At 52.1% G+C, this 23048-nt stretch overlaps 13 protein-coding genes across 13 annotated transcripts; 6 read left to right on the plus strand and 7 right to left on the minus strand.

Moving 5' to 3' along the window:
- Positions 1–239: 239 nt before the first annotated feature.
- CDV56_102487 (uncharacterized protein) lies at positions 240–2386 on the plus strand (the record flags this gene model as incomplete). The annotated part of the gene is made up of 4 exons (XM_026756106.1): positions 240–360; positions 419–448; positions 508–633; positions 684–2386. The coding sequence occupies 4 exons, from the start codon at positions 240–242 to the stop codon at positions 2384–2386; spliced, it is 1980 nt and encodes a 659-aa protein (XP_026614640.1).
- A 231-nt stretch (positions 2387–2617) lies between these two features.
- On the plus strand, positions 2618–3600 carry CDV56_102797 (uncharacterized protein; the record flags this gene model as incomplete). The annotated part of the gene is made up of 5 exons (XM_026756416.1): positions 2618–2771; positions 2818–2959; positions 3007–3026; positions 3075–3271; positions 3343–3600. The coding sequence occupies 5 exons, from the start codon at positions 2618–2620 to the stop codon at positions 3598–3600; spliced, it is 771 nt and encodes a 256-aa protein (XP_026614641.1).
- A 233-nt stretch (positions 3601–3833) lies between these two features.
- CDV56_102947 (uncharacterized protein) lies at positions 3834–4121 on the minus strand (the record flags this gene model as incomplete). Its single annotated transcript, XM_026756566.1, has 1 exon — positions 3834–4121. The coding sequence occupies one exon, from the start codon at positions 4119–4121 to the stop codon at positions 3834–3836; it is 288 nt and encodes a 95-aa protein (XP_026614642.1).
- A 534-nt stretch (positions 4122–4655) lies between these two features.
- Positions 4656–5392, plus strand: CDV56_103037 (O-methyltransferase; the record flags this gene model as incomplete). The annotated part of the gene is made up of 2 exons (XM_026756656.1): positions 4656–5136; positions 5184–5392. 2 exons carry the CDS (start codon positions 4656–4658, stop codon positions 5390–5392), a joined length of 690 nt encoding a protein of 229 aa, XP_026614643.1.
- Positions 5393–5447: 55 nt separating this feature from the next.
- CDV56_103126 (putative MFS transporter) lies at positions 5448–7127 on the minus strand (the record flags this gene model as incomplete). Its single annotated transcript, XM_026756745.1, has 4 exons — positions 5448–6075; positions 6123–6537; positions 6584–6875; positions 6924–7127. 4 exons carry the CDS (start codon positions 7125–7127, stop codon positions 5448–5450), a joined length of 1539 nt encoding a protein of 512 aa, XP_026614644.1.
- A 340-nt stretch (positions 7128–7467) lies between these two features.
- CDV56_103354 (S1 family peptidase) lies at positions 7468–8448 on the minus strand (the record flags this gene model as incomplete). Its single annotated transcript, XM_026756973.1, has 1 exon — positions 7468–8448. The coding sequence occupies one exon, from the start codon at positions 8446–8448 to the stop codon at positions 7468–7470; it is 981 nt and encodes a 326-aa protein (XP_026614645.1).
- A 298-nt stretch (positions 8449–8746) lies between these two features.
- CDV56_103484 (cytochrome P450) lies at positions 8747–10364 on the minus strand (the record flags this gene model as incomplete). Its single annotated transcript, XM_026757103.1, has 3 exons — positions 8747–9662; positions 9706–10143; positions 10192–10364. 3 exons carry the CDS (start codon positions 10362–10364, stop codon positions 8747–8749), a joined length of 1527 nt encoding a protein of 508 aa, XP_026614646.1.
- A 1379-nt stretch (positions 10365–11743) lies between these two features.
- Positions 11744–13683, plus strand: CDV56_103813 (DUF3176 domain-containing protein; the record flags this gene model as incomplete). Its single annotated transcript, XM_026757432.1, has 5 exons — positions 11744–11779; positions 11829–12127; positions 12289–12455; positions 12515–12963; positions 13030–13683. The coding sequence occupies 5 exons, from the start codon at positions 11744–11746 to the stop codon at positions 13681–13683; spliced, it is 1605 nt and encodes a 534-aa protein (XP_026614647.1).
- A 1131-nt stretch (positions 13684–14814) lies between these two features.
- CDV56_104112 (formate/nitrite transporter family protein) lies at positions 14815–15861 on the plus strand (the record flags this gene model as incomplete). Its single annotated transcript, XM_026757731.1, has 5 exons — positions 14815–15102; positions 15149–15269; positions 15331–15452; positions 15500–15686; positions 15734–15861. The coding sequence occupies 5 exons, from the start codon at positions 14815–14817 to the stop codon at positions 15859–15861; spliced, it is 846 nt and encodes a 281-aa protein (XP_026614648.1).
- An 857-nt stretch (positions 15862–16718) lies between these two features.
- EG7A (putative endoglucanase) lies at positions 16719–18143 on the minus strand (the record flags this gene model as incomplete). Its single annotated transcript, XM_026757912.1, has 1 exon — positions 16719–18143. The coding sequence occupies one exon, from the start codon at positions 18141–18143 to the stop codon at positions 16719–16721; it is 1425 nt and encodes a 474-aa protein (XP_026614649.1).
- Positions 18144–19552: 1409 nt separating this feature from the next.
- On the minus strand, positions 19553–20648 carry CDV56_104575 (uncharacterized protein; the record flags this gene model as incomplete). The annotated part of the gene is made up of 3 exons (XM_026758194.1): positions 19553–19660; positions 19712–20098; positions 20148–20648. 3 exons carry the CDS (start codon positions 20646–20648, stop codon positions 19553–19555), a joined length of 996 nt encoding a protein of 331 aa, XP_026614650.1.
- Positions 20649–21475: 827 nt separating this feature from the next.
- CDV56_104727 (uncharacterized protein) lies at positions 21476–21876 on the minus strand (the record flags this gene model as incomplete). The annotated part of the gene is made up of 2 exons (XM_026758346.1): positions 21476–21591; positions 21705–21876. 2 exons carry the CDS (start codon positions 21874–21876, stop codon positions 21476–21478), a joined length of 288 nt encoding a protein of 95 aa, XP_026614651.1.
- Positions 21877–22179: 303 nt separating this feature from the next.
- CDV56_104788 (uncharacterized protein) lies at positions 22180–22982 on the plus strand (the record flags this gene model as incomplete). The annotated part of the gene is made up of 2 exons (XM_026758407.1): positions 22180–22330; positions 22381–22982. The coding sequence occupies 2 exons, from the start codon at positions 22180–22182 to the stop codon at positions 22980–22982; spliced, it is 753 nt and encodes a 250-aa protein (XP_026614652.1).
- Between the last annotated feature and the right edge of the window lie 66 nt (positions 22983–23048).

A 23048-nucleotide genomic window follows, 5' to 3' on the forward strand; every position in this document is an offset into this window, starting at 1 on the left:
TCAACCAAAGAGATGCGAGGACTTATCATGCATCATCAGTGTAGCAGCCAGAGGTTGGGTTTGCCAACATTCTTCAGCATCAGGCGGGCTGCGTCGTTGCGGAGGTATTTTCCGTGCCCAATTCCAGTATCAGGCCCTCCTCCTTCATGTCGCAAGGGGCGCAATGATGTAGCCCTCCGGGTCCTCAACCGGTTTCAAAGGATCTCAATAATTTCCTTTTTCGTGGATTCGCATCGAAGATGCAGAATTGGGGTAACACGATCGGTGCGATCTCGTCCTTCTCCGTCACTCTCGTCATTGCGACGATCGACGGGGGTGTCTCTGAAGGGGGCGTGGTTTGGCTTTGCGACCTGATACGTCGTCTGCTGTTATCAGCCGACCAGAGTGTGAAGACTTGCTTCGATGATCGATAATCCAGCGCATGCAGATGAGGTGATGGTGACACGGCGTGAGTCCCGGCAGTGACAGTTTGGGCTGTGGAGGGTATATAAAGCCAGGTGTGATCAGGCCGGGTCCAAATCCTGTTCCCTCTCCATCAGCAACCGTTCAAGATGGAATGTATCGAGTTCATAGGCTTGACTGGAGGTGAGCTGCTGCGCGAGGACCTCATCAACCGGCGGGTCGAGTATGTCTGTATGTACTTCCGCTCCCATAATCCTGTCTGCTATGCTGATCCGCTGTAGTCGGCTACCCCGGCGGCGCCGCCTTGCCTCTCTTCGATGCGCTATACAACAACCGCTCGTTTGAATTCATCCTCTCCCGCCATGAGCAAGGCGCAGGTCATATGGCGGAAGGATATGCCCGAGTATCCGGTAGGCCCGGCGTGGTCCTCGTCACCTCGGGCCCTGGGTCCTCTAACCTTGTCACACCGATGCTGGACGCTTTGCTGGACGGTACTCCTCTGGTTATCTTCTGCGGCCAGGTTTCCACATCGGTGCAAGGGACCGGGGCGTTCCAAGAAATCGAAATCATGTCGCTGGTGAAACCCTGTACGAAGTGGTGTGGCCTGGTCAAGGATATCAGCGAGCTACCCGCTTGCATCGAGACGGCGTTTCACATTGCGACCAGTGGACGGCCCGGTCCGACGCTGGTAGCTATCCCCAAGGATGTGGGTGCTGCATTGTTCGATATTGTCGCGGTGAAGGAGGCGCGTCGGGCGATCCCTGATGCTGCAAAGTTGGCTCCAAGCCCAATCCAGCCGGATGAACTGGAGCAGACGATCGATCAGGTATCCCAGCTGATCAGCACGGCAAAGAAACCGGTAATCATGTGCGGCCAAGGGGTACCCAACACCGCCCGAGGCCCTGCATTGCTCGACATGCTGTCGGAAAGGGGCCAGATCCCTGTCGCGACCACGCTGCTCGGCATAGGAGCTTTCGATGAACTCAAGCCCACAGCGCTCGGAATGATGGGGACATACGGCACGGTTCCTGCCAATCTGGCGGTCCAGGACGCGGATCTGATTCTCGTGCTGGGTGCCCGGCTCGACGAACGAGCGGTAGGCGACGCGGCCGGGTTTGCTCCTGCCGCCCGCGATGCAGCCAAAGAGGGCCGGGGAGGCATAGTCCACTTCGCCATCAGTCCAGGCAGTGTCGGAAAAGTCATCGAACCAACCATCACCGTCCTGGGTGACCTGTCGCGCAGCATTGTGATGCTCCTGCAGCGGATCGAGCTTTACCCCGACAGAACCAAGTGGCTTCAGCATATCCAGACCTTGAAAGGAAAGTACCCATTCCAGTACGAACCCGAGAGCGAAAAGCCCACCGGCCTTCTACCCCAGGAAGTCATCGAGGAAATCAACACCCAGACCAGGGACACCAAATACAATACCATCCTCGCCACAGGCGTCGGGCAGCACCAGATGTGGACGGCCCGGTACTACCGCTGGCGCACGGCCCGCAGCATGATCACATCGGGCAGCCTGGGGACGATGGGCTTCGCGTTACCCGCCGCGATAGGAGCCAAACTCGCTCGGCCGGAGTGCACCGTCATCGACATCGATGGCGACGCCTCGCTGTGCATGACGGTGCAGGAGATATTGACGGCAGTGCAGTTTAGCGTGGACATGAAGATCCTCGTCATCAACAATGAGGAGCAGGGGATGATCACGCAGTTGCAGCATGCGTACTACGGAGGCCGGATGGTCCATGCTCAACAGAAGAATCCGGATTTCGTGCGGTTGGCAGAGAGTATGGGCTGTCAGGGACGGTGTATTTCGAGATTTGATCTGCAAAATAATGTTCGGTGGTTGCTGGAGGCCAAGGGGGTTGCGCTGTTGGAAGTGGTCACCGAGGGAAGTGTTCCCATGGTGCCGATTGTGGCGAATGGGCAGCCGTTGGAGTCTATCGTGGACAGTTTGAAGGCAAAGGCCGGACTTGAGGGTTGAGTTTTATCATTTATGATAGAGGCGGCCAAGAACGGACTAAATTGCCCTTTTTGAATGAAATACTCGTAGCCAATCAGATTGGGCGTCGATCTCTGTGAAAAGGTACACGAAACCCGCGTGGATATACGAGCGGGATAGATGTCCAGATCAACTAATGCAATCCAAGATGCTATAAAGACTCTGGTTGCAATCCGACTGGGTTGTGCTGATTCTCGACCAACAATTGTCACAATGTCCGAAGCAATCACCCACATCGTCCTCTTCAAGTACAAACCCTCCATCACATGGAGCGAATTCGAGAGACATTTCGAGGTCTTCCTGTCCCTTCAGCACAAATGCGTCAAGTCGGATACCGGTCGACCGTACATGAAGAGCATGAAAGCTGGTCTGTCAAAGCTGCACCTTCGTCTGCAGTCACTGACTATGTGCAGGCAAGAACCGAAGCTGGGAAAACTTCAGCAAAGGAATGACGCACGGATTTGTGCTGGAGTTTGAGAACCAGGCCGATCTTGATTACTATTTGACCCAGGATCCGGTGCATCTCCAGTTCTCCAAGGATGCAGCGCCCATGATGTATGTGTTCAACCCCGTATCTGAAGACCGAACTGATATGTGGATAGTGAGGACTCGATTGTCGTCGGTTAGTGTAGGATACCCTGTAGGAAATAACCACTGATAGCGTACCTAGACATCAAAGACGGCGTTCTCTTCGGCCCTGGTGCCACCAAGCCCACTGTCAACGCGGGCACCTTCAACGGTAGCTGTCACTGCGGCGTCTGCACCTGGACCGCGGAGATCAGCGAGCCCTCGCACATCCTTTGCCACTGCGAGACATGTCGAAAACTGGGGGGTGGGCCATTTTCCATGAACCAGATTATCCATCGGGTGTGTATGACCTACAAGCTCCGAGCTAACGCTCATATTTGTGTGCGTTGTGGTGTACTGATACTCTCAAGGACCAATTGCGGATCCTCACTGGCGCTCCTCAATGCTACACATACACCGGAGCCTCCGGAAACCCCGTCCACTGCTATTTCTGTCCCCGGTGCACGTCGCACATCTACCATCATCAGGCCGTCATGGGAGACAAGATCATTGTCCGCACGATCCTCTTGGACGGAGGGCAGAGGATGCTGCCCGGGGGTGAGATTTTTGCGGAGGGGAAGTTGGCATGGGTGGATCGATTGGGGGAGGAGCTGCATAAAAAGCTTTAGAAGTAGTGAGAAGGGAGCTGGTATCAACAGAACGGCTACCGGCCGGAAAGAGCGCAGCACCTTGGTTTAGTGAAGTATGCAGAAGATGTCCGTGGAACTTGTGCATAGAGCTGCTCAGCTGATAGAGTTATACTGGGTAATACCATGGATCAGTCGTTCTAATCTAGGTCTATAGCATGGCTTATGCGTAATCATATACAAACATCATGACATCCATCTTCATCATGCACATGTCATCGTGACCACCACAGCCATAATAAATAGTCCAATACCCATTCAACTTCAGCAACCGTCTCAATCACCTCCTCTCCACCGGCAAGATGAACCTCATCAAGCTGCTCTCCGTTTTTGCTCTCGTCCCTTTGGCCACTGCCATCTCGCCGGAACAGGCACTTGCAATCGCCTTGGGTCACCACAAACACCACGACGGCGGTCACCATGGAGGCGGCCACCATAGCGGCGGTCACCGTGGTGGCAGCCACCATGGCTGTCCGGATCGTCCGCAAGAGTGTGACCAACATGTTTGTTGCCTATGGTATACAGATACTATCTTGGATGAAGCTGACATATGTAGTGCCAACGCCGGGACTTTGATCGCGGAGAGTGCATTGCACCGAAGAAGACCAAAGGCAAGGAGACTTACTGCTCATGTATTGATGATCGAATGTGGTGATGGCATGATCTGTTCCCAGAATGGTTCGTTTTGACTCTCTATCTAAAGAAGTATGGTGGAATGTATGGGATTATTCGGCCGTATCGTTTGGCCTTGGGTCGATGAATGGCTCTCTCCAGACTACAACAAGTATTACCCGCGTCCAATTACCTTCCATTCTTCCTTCGATCTGGGTAGGAATCTATGAATACGAGAAGCACGTAGCAGATGGATGGAGGCTGTCTTACTCTTCGTATTTCCCCATGTATCCTCCTGCATTAGTCCTGACTCCGCAATGACTCACTCTCCTCTCTATAAATACGTCGATCCATCAGATCATTCTTATCAATCTCCATCACTCTCATTCCATCTTCTGAATCCCATCAAAATCATATCGATCAAAATGTCCAACCCCCTACAATCCCACCCCCCGCATATCCTCTCCCTCCTGGACCGCCTACACACAGAATCCACCACCCAGGAATCCTCCCTCCCCCCTTCAACCTACACCAACCGCTCATCGGACTCCTTCCACACCCTCATGCGCGATAAATTCATCGCTCTCGAGAAAGACAAGTGCCACTTCATCTACCAGCTCGCCCGTACCCTCAACGCAACCACCGTCGTCGAGGCGGGGACCTCCTACGGCGTGAGCACCATCTACCTCGCTCTCGCCGTGACGGATAACCTCGCTGGCGCGACTGCCCCCAGCAACGGGACGGTCATCGCGACCGAATACGAGCCGTCCAAGGCAGAGCAGGCGCGCAAGCATTGGGCCGAGTGCGGAGAGACCATCTGTAGCGTGATTGATCTGCGGGAGGGCGATCTGCGGGAGACCCTCAAGACAAACCTACCCGATCAGGTGGATATGCTCCTGCTCGATAGTAAGTTCCTGATCCGGCATGGGGGACTCGTTGATTGATGAGTGTAGTTTGGACGCCGATGGCCCTCCCCACGCTGAAGCTGATCCAGCCTAAGCTGAGGTATGGCGCTGTCGTGGTGGCGGATAACACGCTGAGCTCGGCGGAGGGATACAAGGAGTTCTTGGAGTATGTGCGTGCCCCGGGGAGTGGGTTTAGTACTGTGACGCTGCCGTACAAGGGGGGTCTGGAGATGAGCGTTTATCTGCCGCGTCGGTAGCTTTCATTCTTGTGTCTTTCTGTGGTATACTACAGTAGTGGAGAACAATTCATGATTACAAGACGTATCTGAAGAACGGATTCTCCTTATCCGTCAGATCGTTAAACGCCAGCTTATCCCGCTGGCTCTCGTCCAGATCCAGCGCCTCCCGGCGCCGGTTCTCCCTCCCCAGGACCAGGTACAGCGCCACCGCCGCCGCAATCGTAATGCAGTAGCAGATGATCAACCCCGTCCAGAGCTCCGGGTAATGCTGCTTGACCGTCTGCGTCTTGACAAGCTGCGGGCCGATAATGTTGCCCACCGTGTACGCCACGAACACCGTCGCAGCCATGACGGTCTTCTTTGTGGCCCCCGCGACGTTGCTCGCGCCCAGCGTGATGATGAGACTGACCACCGGTCCGAAGAAGCCCGTCAGGGCGTACCCGACCACCGGCGCAGCGGGCTGGTACCCCCAGGTGGATTTCCAGATGATGGCGCAGCCCGCGAGGACGGGGAGGCAGCAGGTGATGAGCATGGGGATGCGGGTATTGGGGACGCGCGACGCGACATAGCCGCACAACGGGATGAAAATGAGGCAGATGCCGCCGACGGGGAATTGGAAGAGGATCGAGTCGAGCGTGTTGTAGCCAAAGGTGGAGACGATGAGGGGGCCGAACCCGGAGATTGCTCCGTTGATTGTATAGCTGCCGTTATCAGCTTTCTGCTCTGCAGGTGGAAGCGGGGGACCTACGCAGCAGCCATCATGATCGCAATCAGGTACATCTTCACATCCAGAGCAGACTCCTTGATCTGCTCGAGCTTGATCTTCTGGCAGCGCACACCCGTCTGGCCCTTGCGGAGCCGCTCGACAGCGACGACGCGCTCCTCTCGCGTCAGAAACCAGGCCGAGACGGGCGAATTGGGCATCACGCAGCACCACAGGCCAAATAGGAAGGTCAGCACGCCGGCAAAGATGTAGATGTACTGCCAGCGCTTCAACGAGCCGGAGGTGATCTGTCCGAATCCATAGTTCATCGCGCCGCCGATGATGGTGAACCACCCCGTGCCGGAGAACCACCAGGCCTGGCGCAGAGACTGCTCCTTTTGCGTGTAGTAGCCGCTGACAATGGTCATGAAGCCGGTGGGGACCACACTTTCCACGAAGCCTGCCATTGTGAGACCCTACTTTGGGTGAAGGGATAGGCAACTTACCCAGGAAGAAACGCTGAACAAACAAGCCCTGCCAGGTCGTTACGCCCGCGGTGGCAGCACAGGTGATAGCCCACAGCATGACAATCGGCCCAAAGACATGCTGGATCTTGAATCGCTGCAAGAAGAAGGTCATCGGATAGAGACCAGCCAGCATACCAAAGTAGAAAATGGAAGTCGCCCAGCTGAGCCGAGAGGTGTCTTTTGACGGCGGCGTCGTGCTGTGGTCGATGACCACCAAATGCAGGTCGGTCGTCATGCCAAACAGCGCCGCACTTCCAAGGATGGCCTGCACCTATTAGACACCTGCATGCAGTCGGTAGCTCGGCAAGAAAGAAGGTACCTTATCCCAGTATACCAACCCATACCCGATCAGCATGGCCGGCATGAAGAAGAGGTCAATCTTGCGCACGACTCGCTTCTCCACCTCCGGATCGATCTCCATCGCCACATCGCTGACCACCGCCAGCGCGGCATCCTTGTCGGACCGCTCACCCTCGGCGTGAGGACGCTCAAGGTCGGCCGTTGTGCTGGGAACTTGAATCATCTCGTTTCTGCCAGTTGAGAATGAAACAAGAAAGACAAGGGACTGGAAGAAAAAATGAAGAAAAAAGTATGTCCGGGGTTATGAGCTCCGACAGTGCACGGACTGCGCAGACACGAATTGGGTCAATTGACAGTCGAGTTTAGACTTTAGACTGGGCTCGCGCAACTCTATTTGATTTTTCCTTTCTTCTAGCTGGTCTGATTGGTCCAACGGGAATAGATGGGCCCTCTCGGTGAAAATGTTGGGATGGTGGAACTTGGCCCACGCTTGATCCTATATTTCCCGAAGAGAACCTGTCTGAATAGCTTCAATTCAACGCCAAGTTACGCATAACAGATCATCAATCGTCAATCACAATAACCTCTTTTTCCCCTCTATCGTCCTGGTTCTCCGCTTCGGCCAAACCGCCAGGAAACCTCTCCCTCAGAAACACCCTAATCGCAACAAGCGGCACTCCATGCCTCATAGCCGTGCTGTCATCCCACGATGAATGCAAGCCAAGTAATCCGCCATCGGTCAGTCGCAATAAAGGCGCCCCAGAGTGACCCCAGTACGTCCAGGCATCGTGCCTCAAGGCCCCAATCTCCGTGTTATCATGCGGGTCGGCATCAGCTATCAGTCCGCGCAGTCGGCCTTGAGATATCTCAATAAGATCGTAGGCTGTTTTCCGCGGTGTGGGAGATTCCAGGTCATCGGAGCCCGGCTGGCCGATACAGATTATCTCAGCTCTGAGAGAAGCTGAAGGCGGTGCTAGTGTTACGTAGGCGAAGCTCGGGCTGAGATTCACCTGGGAGGCAGCCGGGGCCGGACGTTCAAGTGCGGTGATTCTGGCCAGAGCAAGGTCGCGCCGTGCGTCCCAGGCTGCACACTCAACTTGCACCGCTTCTCCCGTGAAATACAGTAGCCATTTCCGCCGGTTGAGCTGCCACTCGGCCTCGGTCTCCCCAAAGCAATGCGCACAGGTGAGGATCCACCCGTCTGGGTGGATGCATACCGCTGTGCCTGCTTCATGCTGCGCAAAGATGAGCGTTGAGGAGAGTGCTTGTACGGCGTGAGGGCCGTAGCCTGCTGCGGTTGTTTGGGTGGCAGATGCGGATGCGCGTAGACGAGATTGTTTCCTGCGGAGGAGGGTGGTATCTTTTGGGTTTATATTCGGGAGGCGGGTCAGCTCCGGGGGTATCAGGTCGATTTTTCGTTGTGGTTGTCCTGAGCTTGCTGATGGTGTGATGAAGCGAACTGGTCGAATTGGAGACACGGCGGTGGTTGCTGTGGTGCGTTCGGATTCTACGCGACACCTGCTTGATCGTAGAGTCCGGGGCATCTTGGTTGGTTTTGTCCTAATGTAACAGAGACATTTACAGAATATCACGTTACTGGACGATAATCAGATACAAGACTGGCTCAGTGTACTATGCCAGTACAGCGATATGAACTAGATGATAGATGATATGGTTCGGGAGAAACAGCACTTTTAGGCAGCATCACATGCAGTGAACGCTAGCCACTTTGGGATATAATTCGATTGCCATGAATGAGTCATGCTGGCTAAGATGCTTCAAGCCGAAGATAGCTGTGTATGATTTGTGAATCCAAAGTGGCTCTCATGCTATGTAGTCCAGCTACCCGATGATCAGTCCGTACTTCCCCTTACCCTCCGACACACGGAACGCCCATTTAGTCCCTTGATACTCCTTTCTGGCCGTAGCAGTCACCTTGAATTCCTCTGCAGGAGGCCTTGTCGAAGCCGTAATAGCTGTCTTGTTGATCCTGGGCTCTCTCCACAACCCGCCGAGAGGGACAATGTCATACCGAACCACAAGCATGGCAGTCAGAGCCAGGATCTCCCCCGTGGCAAAGTGCCTGCCCGGACAAACATGCGGAGAGGTCCCAAAGGACAGAAATCCGTTGGCCTTCTTGCGACTGTCAGACTGGTTAATTTTGACAAATCGGTGAGGGTCGTATTCGTCCGCGTCGCTGCCCCAGATTGACTGGTCGCGGTTGATCGCATGTGCGGGCATCTGCAGGATTCCACCTGCTTTCAGAAGATACTTGTCATCCAGGAGGATATCCTCATAGAGAACCCGTATGGGAACGGTATTAGAACGTAGCCGCAGCGTCTCCTGAAACACCGACACCAGCAGAGGACACTTCTCGCGGATCTCAGTGAGATCAACGGTGTGCACGCCTTGCGCATCAACCTGGATCGCATGCTGAGCCACTTCATCTCGAGCTTCCTTCAGCAGCTCCGGACGTGAGAAGATGTCAAAGATCAACCAGAAAATCGCCGGGACTGTGTTCGACAAGGTCCCCAGTGCAGCAGCCGCCTCCAGGCGGGCGATGTCCTCCAGTGTGGCACCTCCTTTCTGCTGCGTCTCCCACCGGGCATATGTCATGTGCGACGAGTCGAGATGCCCATCAGCACGGTAGTAATCGATGAAAGCGGCGACGATTCGCTGCCGTGCCTTCCATGCCTTGCGCGCTGTGAACCTCTGCCCGACGTCCATCAGCAGCAGCGCGAGATTCTCCTCGAAGTCCCTGCCCAGTTAGCTTCGAATCATAAACCAGCCCGGAGACGTACCAAAACGCATCCTGCAGCTCCTTGAACCGGTACGGATTCAGAGGACCATACACCGCATCCGTGCTGGCGATGGTGATGGCCGACCGACACCATCCGTGGAAATCAAAGGGCGCAGCGGTCGGCAATTCATCAACGCTCCTGAGCAACAAACCGATCACCTTCTCGTTCATCCGGTCCAATCCCGCTCCCTCGAGAGACGGACGCATTGCATGCACGACGTCACTGTGCAAGCCCTCACCCCCGTGCCGCTTCTCACGGAGGAGTTCCAACCCGGGTCCTTTGAGGCCGGTCATGCGCCTCGCCCCGCCGGTGATGGCGGGCTCAAAGGACATGTTGCGGTGATGGCGCCGGGCCGCGATGACTAGATTCGGGGTGGTGATGACATAGATTTTGGTGAAGAGCACGTCCATGGTGAAGGCTTCCAGGCCGTGTTTGGCGCTGTTCCTGTTAGATTGAGGACTTGCAGTTGGGGGATGGAGAGCATACCTCTGCAACGCGTAGTAGTCGACTCCATGACGAACGAAGCCGATCATATGGCCGATGAATGGGATGCCATTGTGGACTACGGGGGGTTCGCGGGGATCATGTCTGATGCGGAGAAAGAGAGCAGATCCCGCAATGATGATGAGGGTCACCACAACCAAGGACAAACTGTCCATGATGGTGAGTGTAGATCGAGTAATCAGTGAAGCGGAGGATAATGTTCTTTGGGATCAATAAATGGGAGGATGTGCAAATGGAGAGATGTTGTGGTGTGGTGTGTTGTCAACTAAGACCATGCATGGCCTCAGGCCTCTAACTGGATTAGGTAAGCATCTGCTCTCCTTACAGCAAGGCTGACAGTGCATATCAACAGCTGTCGATGAATAGAATTACCATTAGCGCATGAGATGTTGAGTTGTAAGTGAGGCAAAAGAGACCAGAATTAAGTAGGCTACTCAATATCCAAACTGAATCAGCCAGAGTTAATGCTTGAAGCCCCTGGGTTCTTCCTATTCACTATGTACCATGATCAGGCTGCTCGAGTGACTTCAGTCAGTCTTGATAACTGTTATATTTAATCTTCTTGGATTATAGTAGAAGACTCAATGTGAGCGCCAACTGGAGAAATTCTCTGCATGGTATAGTTGAAATCTAGGTGGTGGATCTCAGAAGTCAGTTCCTGCAGGAGCACTGGCTATTCCAGCAGGGTCATAGTCGATGAGACCTAGATAAACTTACAATGAAGGGGAATTTGTGTCCGGGAACCGGGCTATTCCTATCATGACTAGAAAGAATGAGAAGGAGAAAGGAACGTCGTGGAAGTCAGCACAACTTGCTGAAAATGCTGGAGGACTTCCTGGGTCGTCCACACTCCACCTAGCATGAACGCTTGTTGGCGAAATATAGTGAGAATAATGTATACAGACATGGCCCGTCTTTACACGAGCATATGGCAATCTAATAGGACCCTGCACATCATACAACCCAACATGACCCTCGGCTATCCCACCCATCGTCGTTGAAGCCGAGTCAATCATATCCTGATATGGTAGCCTCACATGTCGGCTAAAGCTCGACCGGTTGCAATATCAGCATTATAGACCCCAAATTTCAAAGGTGAATTGAACTGCTGTTGAGTCCTGTCACGCTCTAATCTTCCCTGCAATACATCTCCCCGGTAGTTTTAATATCCATTTAATCGGCGATCGACTTTCGAGCCAATCCGGAGTCATCATGGGGCGAGTGCTTGTGTAACCCTCTAAGAATGCCTTAATTAGTACAGGGTTTCTGCCGAGGGAGCCTGGGCGCATTTCGTATCTTCTGACCGGCCAGTTTGAAATAAGTCGGACTGATCTGCCTATCAAATACCATCTCTGGCAGGCTGTGCACAAGGCTCACAGGAGATTTGCAGGAGACCCTTGCAAAAGCAAGTGTACATGTTAAGATTCTATTTATAATAACAGTTGCTCGGAGCGGAGAAGGAATTGGTCATTTTCTTCATTACTTGGGGCAAGCACATTGAACCATCCAGAATGCCATCACAACAAGAACAATCATGGCAGCCCGTTCAGACACGGGATTCGACAAGGTGGTCGGTGTCCAGTATACATTCATATGAACCATTGGACGAAGATGCACAGTCACAGCAAAGTCACGGGACTGGAAGTGATTCCAGTCCATCCCCTGTTGTACAAGACGAGAAGGAAGCACCTCCAAAATCCGCAGAGACCTTCATCTCGGCCTGGTATGTTTGGGAGGTCCTGGCAGTGGTGGTCTCAGCAGGTACCCTCATTGCTATGGTCGCCATGCTCCTCCATTTTGATCACAAGCCCCAGCCTGCCTGGAGGATGTTGTCACTCAACTCGGCCATTTCCTGGTTGAGCACTATCTCCAAAGCCTGTGTTTTGTTCTCTATCAATGAATGCATCGGTCAACTGAAGTGGGTGTGGTTCGGACAAAGGCAGCAGCCCCTTGTGGATTTCCGGTCGTTTGACTCGGCCAATCGCGGTTTCTATGGGAGCGCAGTGCTCATCTGGATACTAAAAGCCAGGCAAGCAGAATCCACAAGGCTGCGATGGCCCCTTACTAACAGTTGTCCAGGCATTTCGCCGTCTGGGGTAGCCTGGCTATCATCTTGGCACTCGCCTTCGATCCCTTCATCCAGAATCTGATCCATTACTACTCAAACATGGTGGTGGATCCCTCGCAAAAGGCCTTCCTGCCAAACAGCACCAGATACGAAATTTCTGGCTTGCTTAGTCGCCCTGGTGAGGCAAATCGGTCCCTAGCATTTTTCTCCAATATCCATAGCTGACAGGATGCGCAGCTAGCCGAGTCGATCCCGTACTCAAAGCAAATGTGTATAGCTCGCTCTTCAACGCTGATCAGAGCAAGCCATGGGCCATTCCTCAGTACCTCTGCAGCTCGAGTAACTGCACCTGGGACCCAGTGGCGTCGTTGGGAGCTCGCGCGGTTTGCTCCAATGTTACTGACCATCTTATTCCCTCATGCCACAATACCACGGATAGTCTTGAATTGAACTGCTCATTAACGCTTGCAAACAGCAGCACAGCAATCTGGTTTGTTCCGGACTCCCCGCTTCATCAGCAGCTCGCAGTAACCCCGGTCATGACACCCGCATCCGCTCTGGTATACAAAAATGCCACATTTAGTCCCATCCAGTTCATCGCAGCGCGAGGTATCAAACCCTGGAGAGAAATGCCGAATATTGACTTCGACACTAATTGGGAAGCAATCGAGTGCTCCATTGAGCCAGTAGTCCAGAGCATCCGGGCTCAAGTTGAGGACAACATCTACAGTGAGGAGGTTCTTGCTACCTAGGCACAAAGCAATCTCGTAGCAACCGACTTCACTCTCAAGCCAAACTGGGGCCCAGAGTTGGGAGCCTCCCCGACCCAGAACTTTTCGCTGTTTGGCGTAGCCGTCATCGCCATCGACGACTTTTTGACAAGTATCTTCAACGGCGTTCTTATGGAAGACGTCTTCGCACTCTATTATGTGCCTTCCGGCTTCGGTTATGCAGGTAAGGATGTTATTGAAGCCCTGGTAAAGAGCAACATGAGCGGCTGCAGTTTAGAAGTGGTGGAGAAGTTCAACTGCAGCATGCACAATGTGGCAGCAGCAATCTCGAAGAGTTTCCGCGATTCGGCGTACATCAGTGCGGGTTCGGATCCCGGCAAGGCACAAATCGCTGCTGGACGCGTGATGAGAAGCATGACCTATGTCGCTGTTCAATGGCAGTGGATTGTCTTGCCTGTTTTGGTGTGGTTGCTTGGAGCGGTAACGCTGGTCGGGACAGTATGGAAGACGCGGAGGGCCAGGGCTCCCAAATGGCGGAATGACCCTTTGCCTCTGCTGTTTCTGTACCGAGAAGAGAAGAATGAAGGAGTATCGGACAGGGATATCGACGGAAGGGCAGACAGTTTGAAGGTCAGAATGTACGAGAGTGATCAAAAGAGGCTTTTGAGGAGCTGATATAAAGCTTAGAGTTGCTGGTTTCAGTAATACCATGTATAATGCTGCTCTGTCCTGTGGAGATTATTGTATAGTTACTCGAGTAATAGGGAGCAATCTGCCAGATCCCTTTAAAGTAGTCTGAAGCAACTAAATGTCTTGGACAACCCAACTGAAAAACAGAACACATTAGCAGGCTTCAGTCTTAAGGATAACCATGTCATAACTCAGAATTAAAGGCAGTTTATCAACATTGACGCAGAAGTCCTTGCACAATGAATCAGTGCCATCAAGCTTTAGATGTGTTGAAAGGCAAGGCTTCTCTCGAATAAGCTTCTTGATGCTCCTGTGCATCTGGGCCTACTAAGGTACCTAGTAATCTTAATTCTTAATGCCCCATTGGCCACCAATGAAAGTACATTACCTTATGACTGTCCATGAGAGAACCCAACTTTAAGAAGTGTCCACCAAAAGCAAAGCCATGAGCTTGTATCAGCAATCCGGACGGCAGAGCAGATATCAGGGGTCAGGGGCTAGCAGTCTAGCACCACCTAGCCGAGATATCAGGGCAGAAGTAGGTCGAGCGAGAAAGGAAGGTCGAAGCAAATCTGATATGGGTAAAGGCCAACTTTGCCTAGCCTGATGCTAAGACAAATAATCATCATTTACCTTGGGCAGCCATGATTGTATTGGGTAGCTTGTAGTGGAGAGCTCCGCCGAGAAAGCTTACACTATCAGCTAAGACTCGATAGGTTCGGTCAGACAAGTGCTGAACTGCTGATCTCATTCGGACATTCCCCGGCCTACCCAGAAATCTAAACTATTGGATGGAAGGTGGATCACGGCTTGTTAGTAGGTGCCGCGGGTGGAGGAAGTTTATTGTGTAGCTTAGGGCTAGGCATACTGCCATTACTTTACGCACAGAGTATGAAGACCAGATACTACACATCTAGACCCGATAGTCTGGTGCAGATATGAGATAAGAAACAGGGGCATGCATATATCAACCATCCCTTTCCTCGTTTTGCTGCTCGTCAGGTCGAATAAACCACGAACTCAAAGTTAGTCTTGACTCTTGAGTCAGAAGCGGCCTGAGCAATCAGTAGGTATACCCTCAAGGGCTCAAGGCAAGGCCGTTACCAACTTACCATCATGTCGACTGTCAGCATTGACGCCCACACTCCGGCCGATGTCGCCCAGCTTGTGGCCCGTGCCGGAGTAGGCAAGGGCAATATGCGCCTTGACAAGGTCTTTTTCAGTGCCTTTTCTGCCGGTTGTCTGCTTGCCTTTGCCTGTGGAACGGCCCTGAGCACCAGTACAACTGCATGGTTCCAAGAAAATGCGCCCGGCTTGATTCGCACGATATCCGCCCTGGTCTTCCCTTACGGTTTGTGTATGATCATCTTGACGGGAGCGGACCTCTGCACTGGTTCTTTCATGGTATGCTTTTCGAACTGGTACTCTGCGATATACCTGACTTGTATAGTTCACCACCGTCGCCGCACTCCAACGCCAACTCCCCTGGTACAAGATGCTGCTGCACTGGTTCGTGACTTTCTGGGGCAACCTGGCTGGATCCCTCTTCGTCGTCGCAATCATCTTCGGCTGTAAGCATTGCCATCCTTGACTCCTATTCAGACTTTCATGTCTGACAACCTCTGTTCATAGATGGCAACGTCTTCGCCGCCGACCCCTACAAATCCGAAGTCATCGCCTTCGCCACAAAGAAACAAGTCACCCCGGACTTTTACCACATCTTCCTCCGCGGGATCGGCTGCAACTGGCTCTCTGTGTGGCTTGCTTCGTAGGTACACAGGGCCGGGATCTCGCCTCCAAGCTCGTGGGGATCTGGTTCCCGATCTTTGGCTTCGTCTCGCTGGGCTTTGACCACGTCGTCGCCAATATGACCTTTATCCCGATGGCGATCTGGCTGGGTGCGCCCGAGATCACGGTGGGGCTATACATCTGGAAGGGGATCATTCCGACGCTGCTGGGGAATATTGTCGGGGGCGGATTGTTTGCTGGTAGGTACACATCTCCCGGGTTGGTGGACAGTGGCTGACGGATGCAGGCACATACTACTGGTATATGTACCTCTTGAGTGGAGAGGTGGTTCCTCTGACTGGGATGCTCAACTCGGGCACGGTAACGCCTGGTTCAGAGGATGTGGAGGCCATGGCTGCTGATAAACAGAACTAATGGAGGGGCAATCCTAAGTGGTTGGGTTTAGCGTAATGATTCCCTATATAGTTGTCGATGTAATCATTATTTAAGATATCCCGGGACCTCGGATTTCTTACGTGGTGCTGTTGTGGCCTGCACAGGCGAGAATAGATAGAAAGGGAATAAACCTGACCTCGTCGACCTCTGAATTTCAGAGTAGATACAAAGCAAGCAATATGCATCCTTACGATGGCAACATAGACAGAAATCAGTCAAGGCCAATGTTTTGGGAGCAGACCAAGACAGTGCCTGGGTCTCTTCTGCTCAGCACAAGGGATGATTCATCTACCATATAATGCAGTCTCTTTGCAGTCTGAATGAAACAATGAGGAAAGAAACAACAAAAATCTATCAACTTTGAAGGTAGATTGAAGATGTTAGAGGAAAAAGAAATCGAAGGTCCCATCGGGAATTGAACCCGAGTTGCCGGAAAACTGACACGCGTCAAAATCCGGAGTCATAACCACTAGACCATGGAACCGGTTGATGTCCATCTCCGCAGATTTGAGACTATATCAATAACCATTAGTTTAATACCTTTCTCTTTCAGTTGAAAACCCCAGAAATTGCATGAGAATAAAATCATGTGAGGTTTACAATGTCTCTGTTACTTCAGTACGGTTTAAGGATTCAGGAGGTTTATGTTGTCACGCTCCCCTTATGCCAACTTTTTTAGTGCTGTTCTCCCTGGCCTGTGGCAACAATATATATCTTTAAATACATTTCGAGATTGCTACAACATGCAAAAGTGGCAGACAATTCTAATGTATTTGCATTGCTAACTACTGAAGATATAGACGGTCAAGGTATCTCTGCAATTCACTAACGACTACCTACAGACACTGGGAGTACCACTGGTTCTGAGCCTGGCAAGTGTAGGGCGACGCACAAACCGTGGGTCCAGTCCAGCCCTGTCCGCCGCACTGTCCCCAGTGGGTTTGCGTGGCACCAGCCGCGGTGGTAGTGGTAGTCTTGGTCGACGTAGTGGACGTCTTAGAGGTAGTAATGGTCCCGGATGTAGTCGACGTCTTGGTGGTCGTCGTACTCGAGCCACCAGAACTCTTGAAAGTCGATCCGATATCGCCCCAGCGGATGTTGGAGAAGACGACATGGGTGGTGGGATTCTGCGCCTTGATCAGGTCCGGGTTCCCCTCGGTGCTGCTGCAAGGGCCGGCGCTGCCGCTGTCGAGCCAGTTCATGTAGCCGCTGTTATCGTTCCAGATGCTGAAGATGAGGACCATGCCGCGACCCAGCGCCTGGCCCATGGTGGTCAGTCCGCCAAAGGTGGCCGCCGAGCCGTCGACGGAGGTGCACCAGGGCTCGGTGATGGAGCTGACGCCTGCGGAGGACACGGCGTTGGCGATCACCTTGCCGTTCTGGATGTACTGTCTGCGGATCTCGGTCAGGGTGCCGGTGGTGGTGCCGTCGTTGGTGACAAACTGCGTGGTGATGGTAAAGGGCTTGGAGGTGTCGACGGTGCCGCCGGGGCCCCAGTAGCTCTGCTGGCCTAGAGCGTATGGGTTGAAGCCACATCCGCCCTTGTCGCAGTCCGTCGCGCTGCAGGGGTGGGGGGTATACGAGTTGGCGCGAGAGTTGCCCTCGAGGATGTCCATCTCGTTACAGCAGTAGCTTGCGCCGCTGGTGTTGAGGGTGCCGTTCTTCCAGGTGACAACGGGGCATTGCGCATCGCAGTAGCCAGAGCCATACTCGGCACCTCCAGTGTTGTACTCGTTGCGACCCCCGGTAGCGCTCATCTCTGACAGATACAGGGCACCGTTTTCACCGCAGGGGAGGGTGGACAGATCCACGTCGAAGGAGAGCTCCTGTCCCAGCAGCTTCAGCATGACATAGTTCTTATCTGGACCGAGGAGGTAGAGGCGCGGCGAGGCATTGGTGTAGACGCCGTTGCTTTCGACATATTGATACATGGTCAGAGAGTCACCCGAGGTGGCTACACCGGCGCTGGTGTAGTTGGCCGGCTCGATCACGCAGTTCTTTGCGCAGGTGGCCTCATCAGGACAGAGGGTGCTGTCGACTCCGGAAGATGTGGTGCAAGATGTATACCCGCTGGTTGTGTGGATCCAGTGGTAGTTCCAATCAATGACCACAGAGGTATCCTGTGCAACACAGCCGCCGGCGGTGGTACATTTATAAGTTGTAAGCTTGGGGTTACCAGCAGAGGTTGAGGCGGGCTGTTGCGCGGACACGAGGGGAAGAAGGGCCAGCGCAGCGGCCACAATGCTCTTTTTGGAGTCCATGTTGCTCTCAACAAGTCTGAAGGCTTGAGGATAGGACGGTCAATTGTTCTTCAACCTGGGTATTTATACCCCTTGTGCCAGGAGAGAACTACCGATTAGAGACGGAGAAATTTTGCTCGAGGGATGTTGCAGAAGCGCCATTTCGCAGGGTCAATCTGCGAACGAACGGGGTAGTATTCACAAGGCAGCCATTGTGAATGCACTCATGGAATGTAGAGTAAATGATAGACGCCTCAGTGTTTCATCTTGATGGCTAGGAGCCCTCGGTTATTAGACTGGCCTGACTTGGTCAAGCTCTTACGGCCCGCCGATCCGATTCTTGTCCCTCTTCTTCTGTCCAGTTCGTTAATTTAATCATTGTACCCCGCATCCTCATGCTGGATTACTTCTTCAGACTTGGAACATGCACTGAGCTTGCAGATATGGATTGGTAGCTGGGTCACTAAGGCTCTCATTGTTCGCCTCTCGAGCCCCGGAGCCACCAGGCACCAGCATGCTTCCCCGCAGATATTATGCAGAAAAAGCCGCGGGGATTTCGGCTCTTTTGGATCAGGCTAGGACTTTTCATTCAGGGGTTCCAATCGGAGTAACAGAACCGTCGAGATTCTCCAAGTAAGACCGCCCCACCTGCTGTTCCTGATACGGAAATTGAACTCCGAATAGCTTCATCACGGATGAACAAGGAAACTTTGGTTAATTAAACTTGACCACTCGAGGTGGCAACCAGGAGAATTTCTTGGAATAATAATTGCAGCGACTGAATATCTTAGTCACAAAAGCAGGTTCCTACCACTAGGATTTGACCTTTGGATCTCATACGCAGGAATAGAGTGACTGTGTTGGGACTAGATGTACATTAAGCAATATCCTCGCTACAATTTTCCTGCCAAGTTATGTTAGGCTATACAGGGTTCTTTCTTCATTATTAATATTGGTACAATCAGTCACTAACAGGCTACGCAGCCAAAGCACTAAAGTTGCTAGGTAGGAAACAATATTTACTGCATAAACAGCCAGACATAGGCAACTTGCATCTCTAGTATTCTTTTCTCCACATATACAACTGAATCGGAATAGAAACTATTCAAATGAATCCACCAGGTTCTATCCACAAAGTGTCGAATTCTAAAAGAGAATTTTTACCCCTTTTCCTTCACCTTCCTCATGGCCATGCCAACACACCAACTCTATCCTGAAAAATGGCAGCAATCAGCAAAAAATACGTTCTCTGCACTGCCGCTACTAATTTCAGCGTCTCTGCAGTGACTTGAGTTTTGACATACGAAGCGAGACTGAGTAAGTCTTCATCACATTATGGCTGAGTTCCAAGCATCTTCGGAGACTGTGAAGAGTAGCTATACCAATATGATGTATGAAAATGATCCCAAAGCTATCAATACCAGCGCTCATCATGATGGATAGAACGACTCGAGAGGCTTGGCACTTCCCAACTTCGTGATAGAAGATCCCGCCTGTTTCAGTCGTTCCAACTCCTTCTGGCGCATGTCTTCTTGTATCTGCAAACACCGTCAGAACTAGAACCAAACCATGAAGGGAAAATGACTGACCTGCACACGAGCCGGAGTAAGCATCTCCCTCTCTTTTGTGATCTTCCACTCCGGCAAGCCCTCGGGTCGCCCCAGGTCTTTCAGAGTCTTCTGCTCCACGAGACTGTATTTACCGTCGGGCCGGTTATAGTTGAAGGGCTCCTTGAGCGAGACTGGAGGGTTAGTGATGATGCGGACTTCACGCAGGAGATTGCGCGAGGCAGAATGCAACATGAATGGGTGGAGGAGGTAGACATCGCCCGCTTGCCCGGTGGCTTCGTGAAAAGACTCAGCCCGTGTGAGCTGAGGATCTTTCACCCAGTCTCTCCACTGCTTGCCTGCCTCTGGAGGTTGGTTCGGAGCGGACCGCGATGCGAGTGATGGCCATGTTCCTTCGGGGTGGTCGTACTGACAGACTGTCACTATAATTTCTTCTCATGAGGGGACGGAAACTGACCAGATGCTTAGCTACAAGGCCAATCCCATCGGTGCATATCACAGTTCCGCCTCCCTTGGACTTGATATCGCTGAATAAGGGGATCACCAAGAGCGCTTGCTCCCCGCTATCCAGGAAATGCGTGAACCAGTCTCCGTCATTATGCCAGTTATCCAACGTCCGGAAGTCCAACGGATCATCAGGCTTGTATTCTGGTCTCCCAAGATTGATGATCCACGAGTCCCGCCAGCCCTTGCACCAATCCGTTACCCGGTCTTCACCTCCGACGAGCTCACAGATCGCATCCCATGCCTTTGGCGCAAAGTCTTTCACGTCGACGAGTGTATGACCGGGCATGTTGACTCGCTCACTCTTCCAAGTGGACTTGTCCGTCGGAGAGATGCCCAGGCGAGCCCAGATGGAGGCTGTCCAGTTGTCGGCATCTTCCTTGGTGAAACATTGAGGGATCCTGATGAAGCCGTGTTCCAGCCAGTGCTGCTTTTGCTCTTCCGTGAGAGGCATGATGACTTCTTTCAATGGTTTCTGGTCAGGTTATAGTCAAAGGTCCTCAAGAAGATCAGATGAAGATAATTCTGTATAGCATCACTTATTGTCAGCCACGTGGTGTCTTTAAAGCTGGATGATACCCGGGATTACCCCACTCGAATCAACCATGGTCAACCAGTCAGATGCAACTGGATAATCAGCTGCGGATTACCCGGACTTTTAACCGACTTGACTCATTCGATGCAGTGGATTTGTCACCATCGAAGCTATTGAGGGGTTGTGTCCGTGTTTATATCTACATAGTTACTGCATTTCGCAAGTCACCTTCCTTTCTGGTCTCGGGGCTCAGCTTTAGGGTCACATTGAGTTAGATGCGATGTGATATCATATCACTTGATCAAGCAAGTCTATCAACTCTATTGACAAATTGTGATTCGTGAGCTGAATGTTGAATCCAGATCGCTTTTGCTATCCACAGAACGAAATCAAGATCTAGTAAGCCTTGTGATGAGGCTGTGTAGGGTGAAGTAGCATGGCAGGAGGCGAAGAATTAGTATGGATATACAGCCCACCAAACACAGGTGCATAAGGATCTGTGGTATGGACTATGGAAGGATGACTTGAAAGGTTGCAACGTTCCTAAAGCTTTGTTTAAGATAGCATCATTAGAGGCATCATACATGGTTTGTAGGACATGACCATTTCCCTAGACAGAAATAGGTGGTGGTCTTTATGTAATGCGAGAGTAACATGATGGTGAAGAAGCATATATAGTACTCCAGCGTATTCGAAATTGGTGTCAGTTCTTGGCGCGTTTTTTGACGGACTGTTTGGGAGCTGGATTAAGCGTCGCGGGCGACAGTTCGAAGCGAACCCTCTTCTGGATAGCCCGCTGGCTCGGCGTAGTAGATCGTCGCTGATTTGGTGTCACGGATCGACGGCTCTGTGGGCGCTTCCCCTGTGAGATAGCTGATCTAGTAGCTACAGGCTGAGGTGCTTTTACAGCCTCAGCCTTAGCCTCTGCAGTTGCCCTGTTTATAGCAGCTGCCTTTGCCCTTGCAGCTCTCGTACGGATTGCCGCTGCCTGAGATATAGCTGCATGAGGTGCATATGAGCCATTCATCTTCCCCTTGCCTTGATAACCGCCAGTGCGTGGAATCTGGGTCTTCCTAAGATTGTACGGAATGACGCGTTTGGCCGGCTCAGTAGGCTGAGGAGTTGTGGATGCGCGCTTAGGGGGCATATTGCTAATATATATATGAGATTTGAATAGTATTTGAATAGTATCAACTCTGGGCTTTAGAATAATACGAATTTCGTGCGATTTGACCGATATTGGACTATATAATCCCTAAAGTGTAGAGTTGAATATGCTAGCTCACCACCATGTCATAATGACCGGCATATCGCAGGCATCTATGACTATGATCTGCCCTCACCACCACGAGAGATCTCAAAATTCCTCCACTCACCAGGAGAAGAGCAGCCTATTAATCCCGGAAGCCCAAAACTTATATTTAATAGAAGGTGAACTCCCCACCAGAAAATGGCGAAAGGCGTCTTGGAACGTCGATCCAGATCCCCCCAATCTCCTGTACAGCAGAGCAGATGGGACTCGGAAAGTGGCACAGGCACAGAAGATTGGACTCCTGATAATTCTGAGTCTTCAAATAGCAATAACAGCAATGATTTGGCCGGTATGTACCATTCGTCTCATAACTCATCAAGGACATACTAACGCGAAAAGTGGATTTACTGGCTGAAGAAAACACCAAACCTACCAGAAGCTGTACGCAGGAGTCGCAGACCAATACGCATACTTCACAAGCAACATACACTCCTTGCAGTAGCAGCCCCCACACGACAGACAGGAGGTGGAGAGCCCTCATGCGCCTTCCTGTTGAAGAATTCCTGAAGCTAGACATCATCCACAAAATAATCGAGAACCTAAGCGACGACGATCTGGTCTACGTCGTGGAGCAAGCCCTAAAACTTGAAGATCTCGATTATACTGTGCAAAAAAGGACCCAGTACGAGGTCATCTGCACGTCCCAGAAGCAGCGCATCGATTTTCTCAACCACAACCTGCGCGAAGAGGTCGTAGAAAACCTCGAGTACAAGTCAGGTCATGCAAAATATGCGCTGCATAACAAGCTCTTTTTCTTCTGTAGAGAAAACCCAGAAAAGAAGAGCGAAATGCTCCGCAACCATCTACGTCAGGTATCGACACTGAAGGCATTTAATGCGCTTGCTCGGCAGATCTGGGGTCTCTCCGCAGAGGAGAGGGACAAGCTGGGAGATGATGCGATTCAATACATTCAGCGGCAATGGCCTCCAGTCCGGTGGTGATTGCTTGTGATTATGAGTAACATATGTGGCTTCTGATCTGTCGTCATATTATGCTTTGGACGTCGT

This window comes from Aspergillus thermomutatus (assembly GCF_002237265.1).
Source record: "Aspergillus thermomutatus strain HMR AF 39 chromosome Unknown NODE_88, whole genome shotgun sequence".
Classification (NCBI taxonomy): Eukaryota; Fungi; Ascomycota; class Eurotiomycetes; order Eurotiales; family Aspergillaceae; genus Aspergillus; species Aspergillus thermomutatus.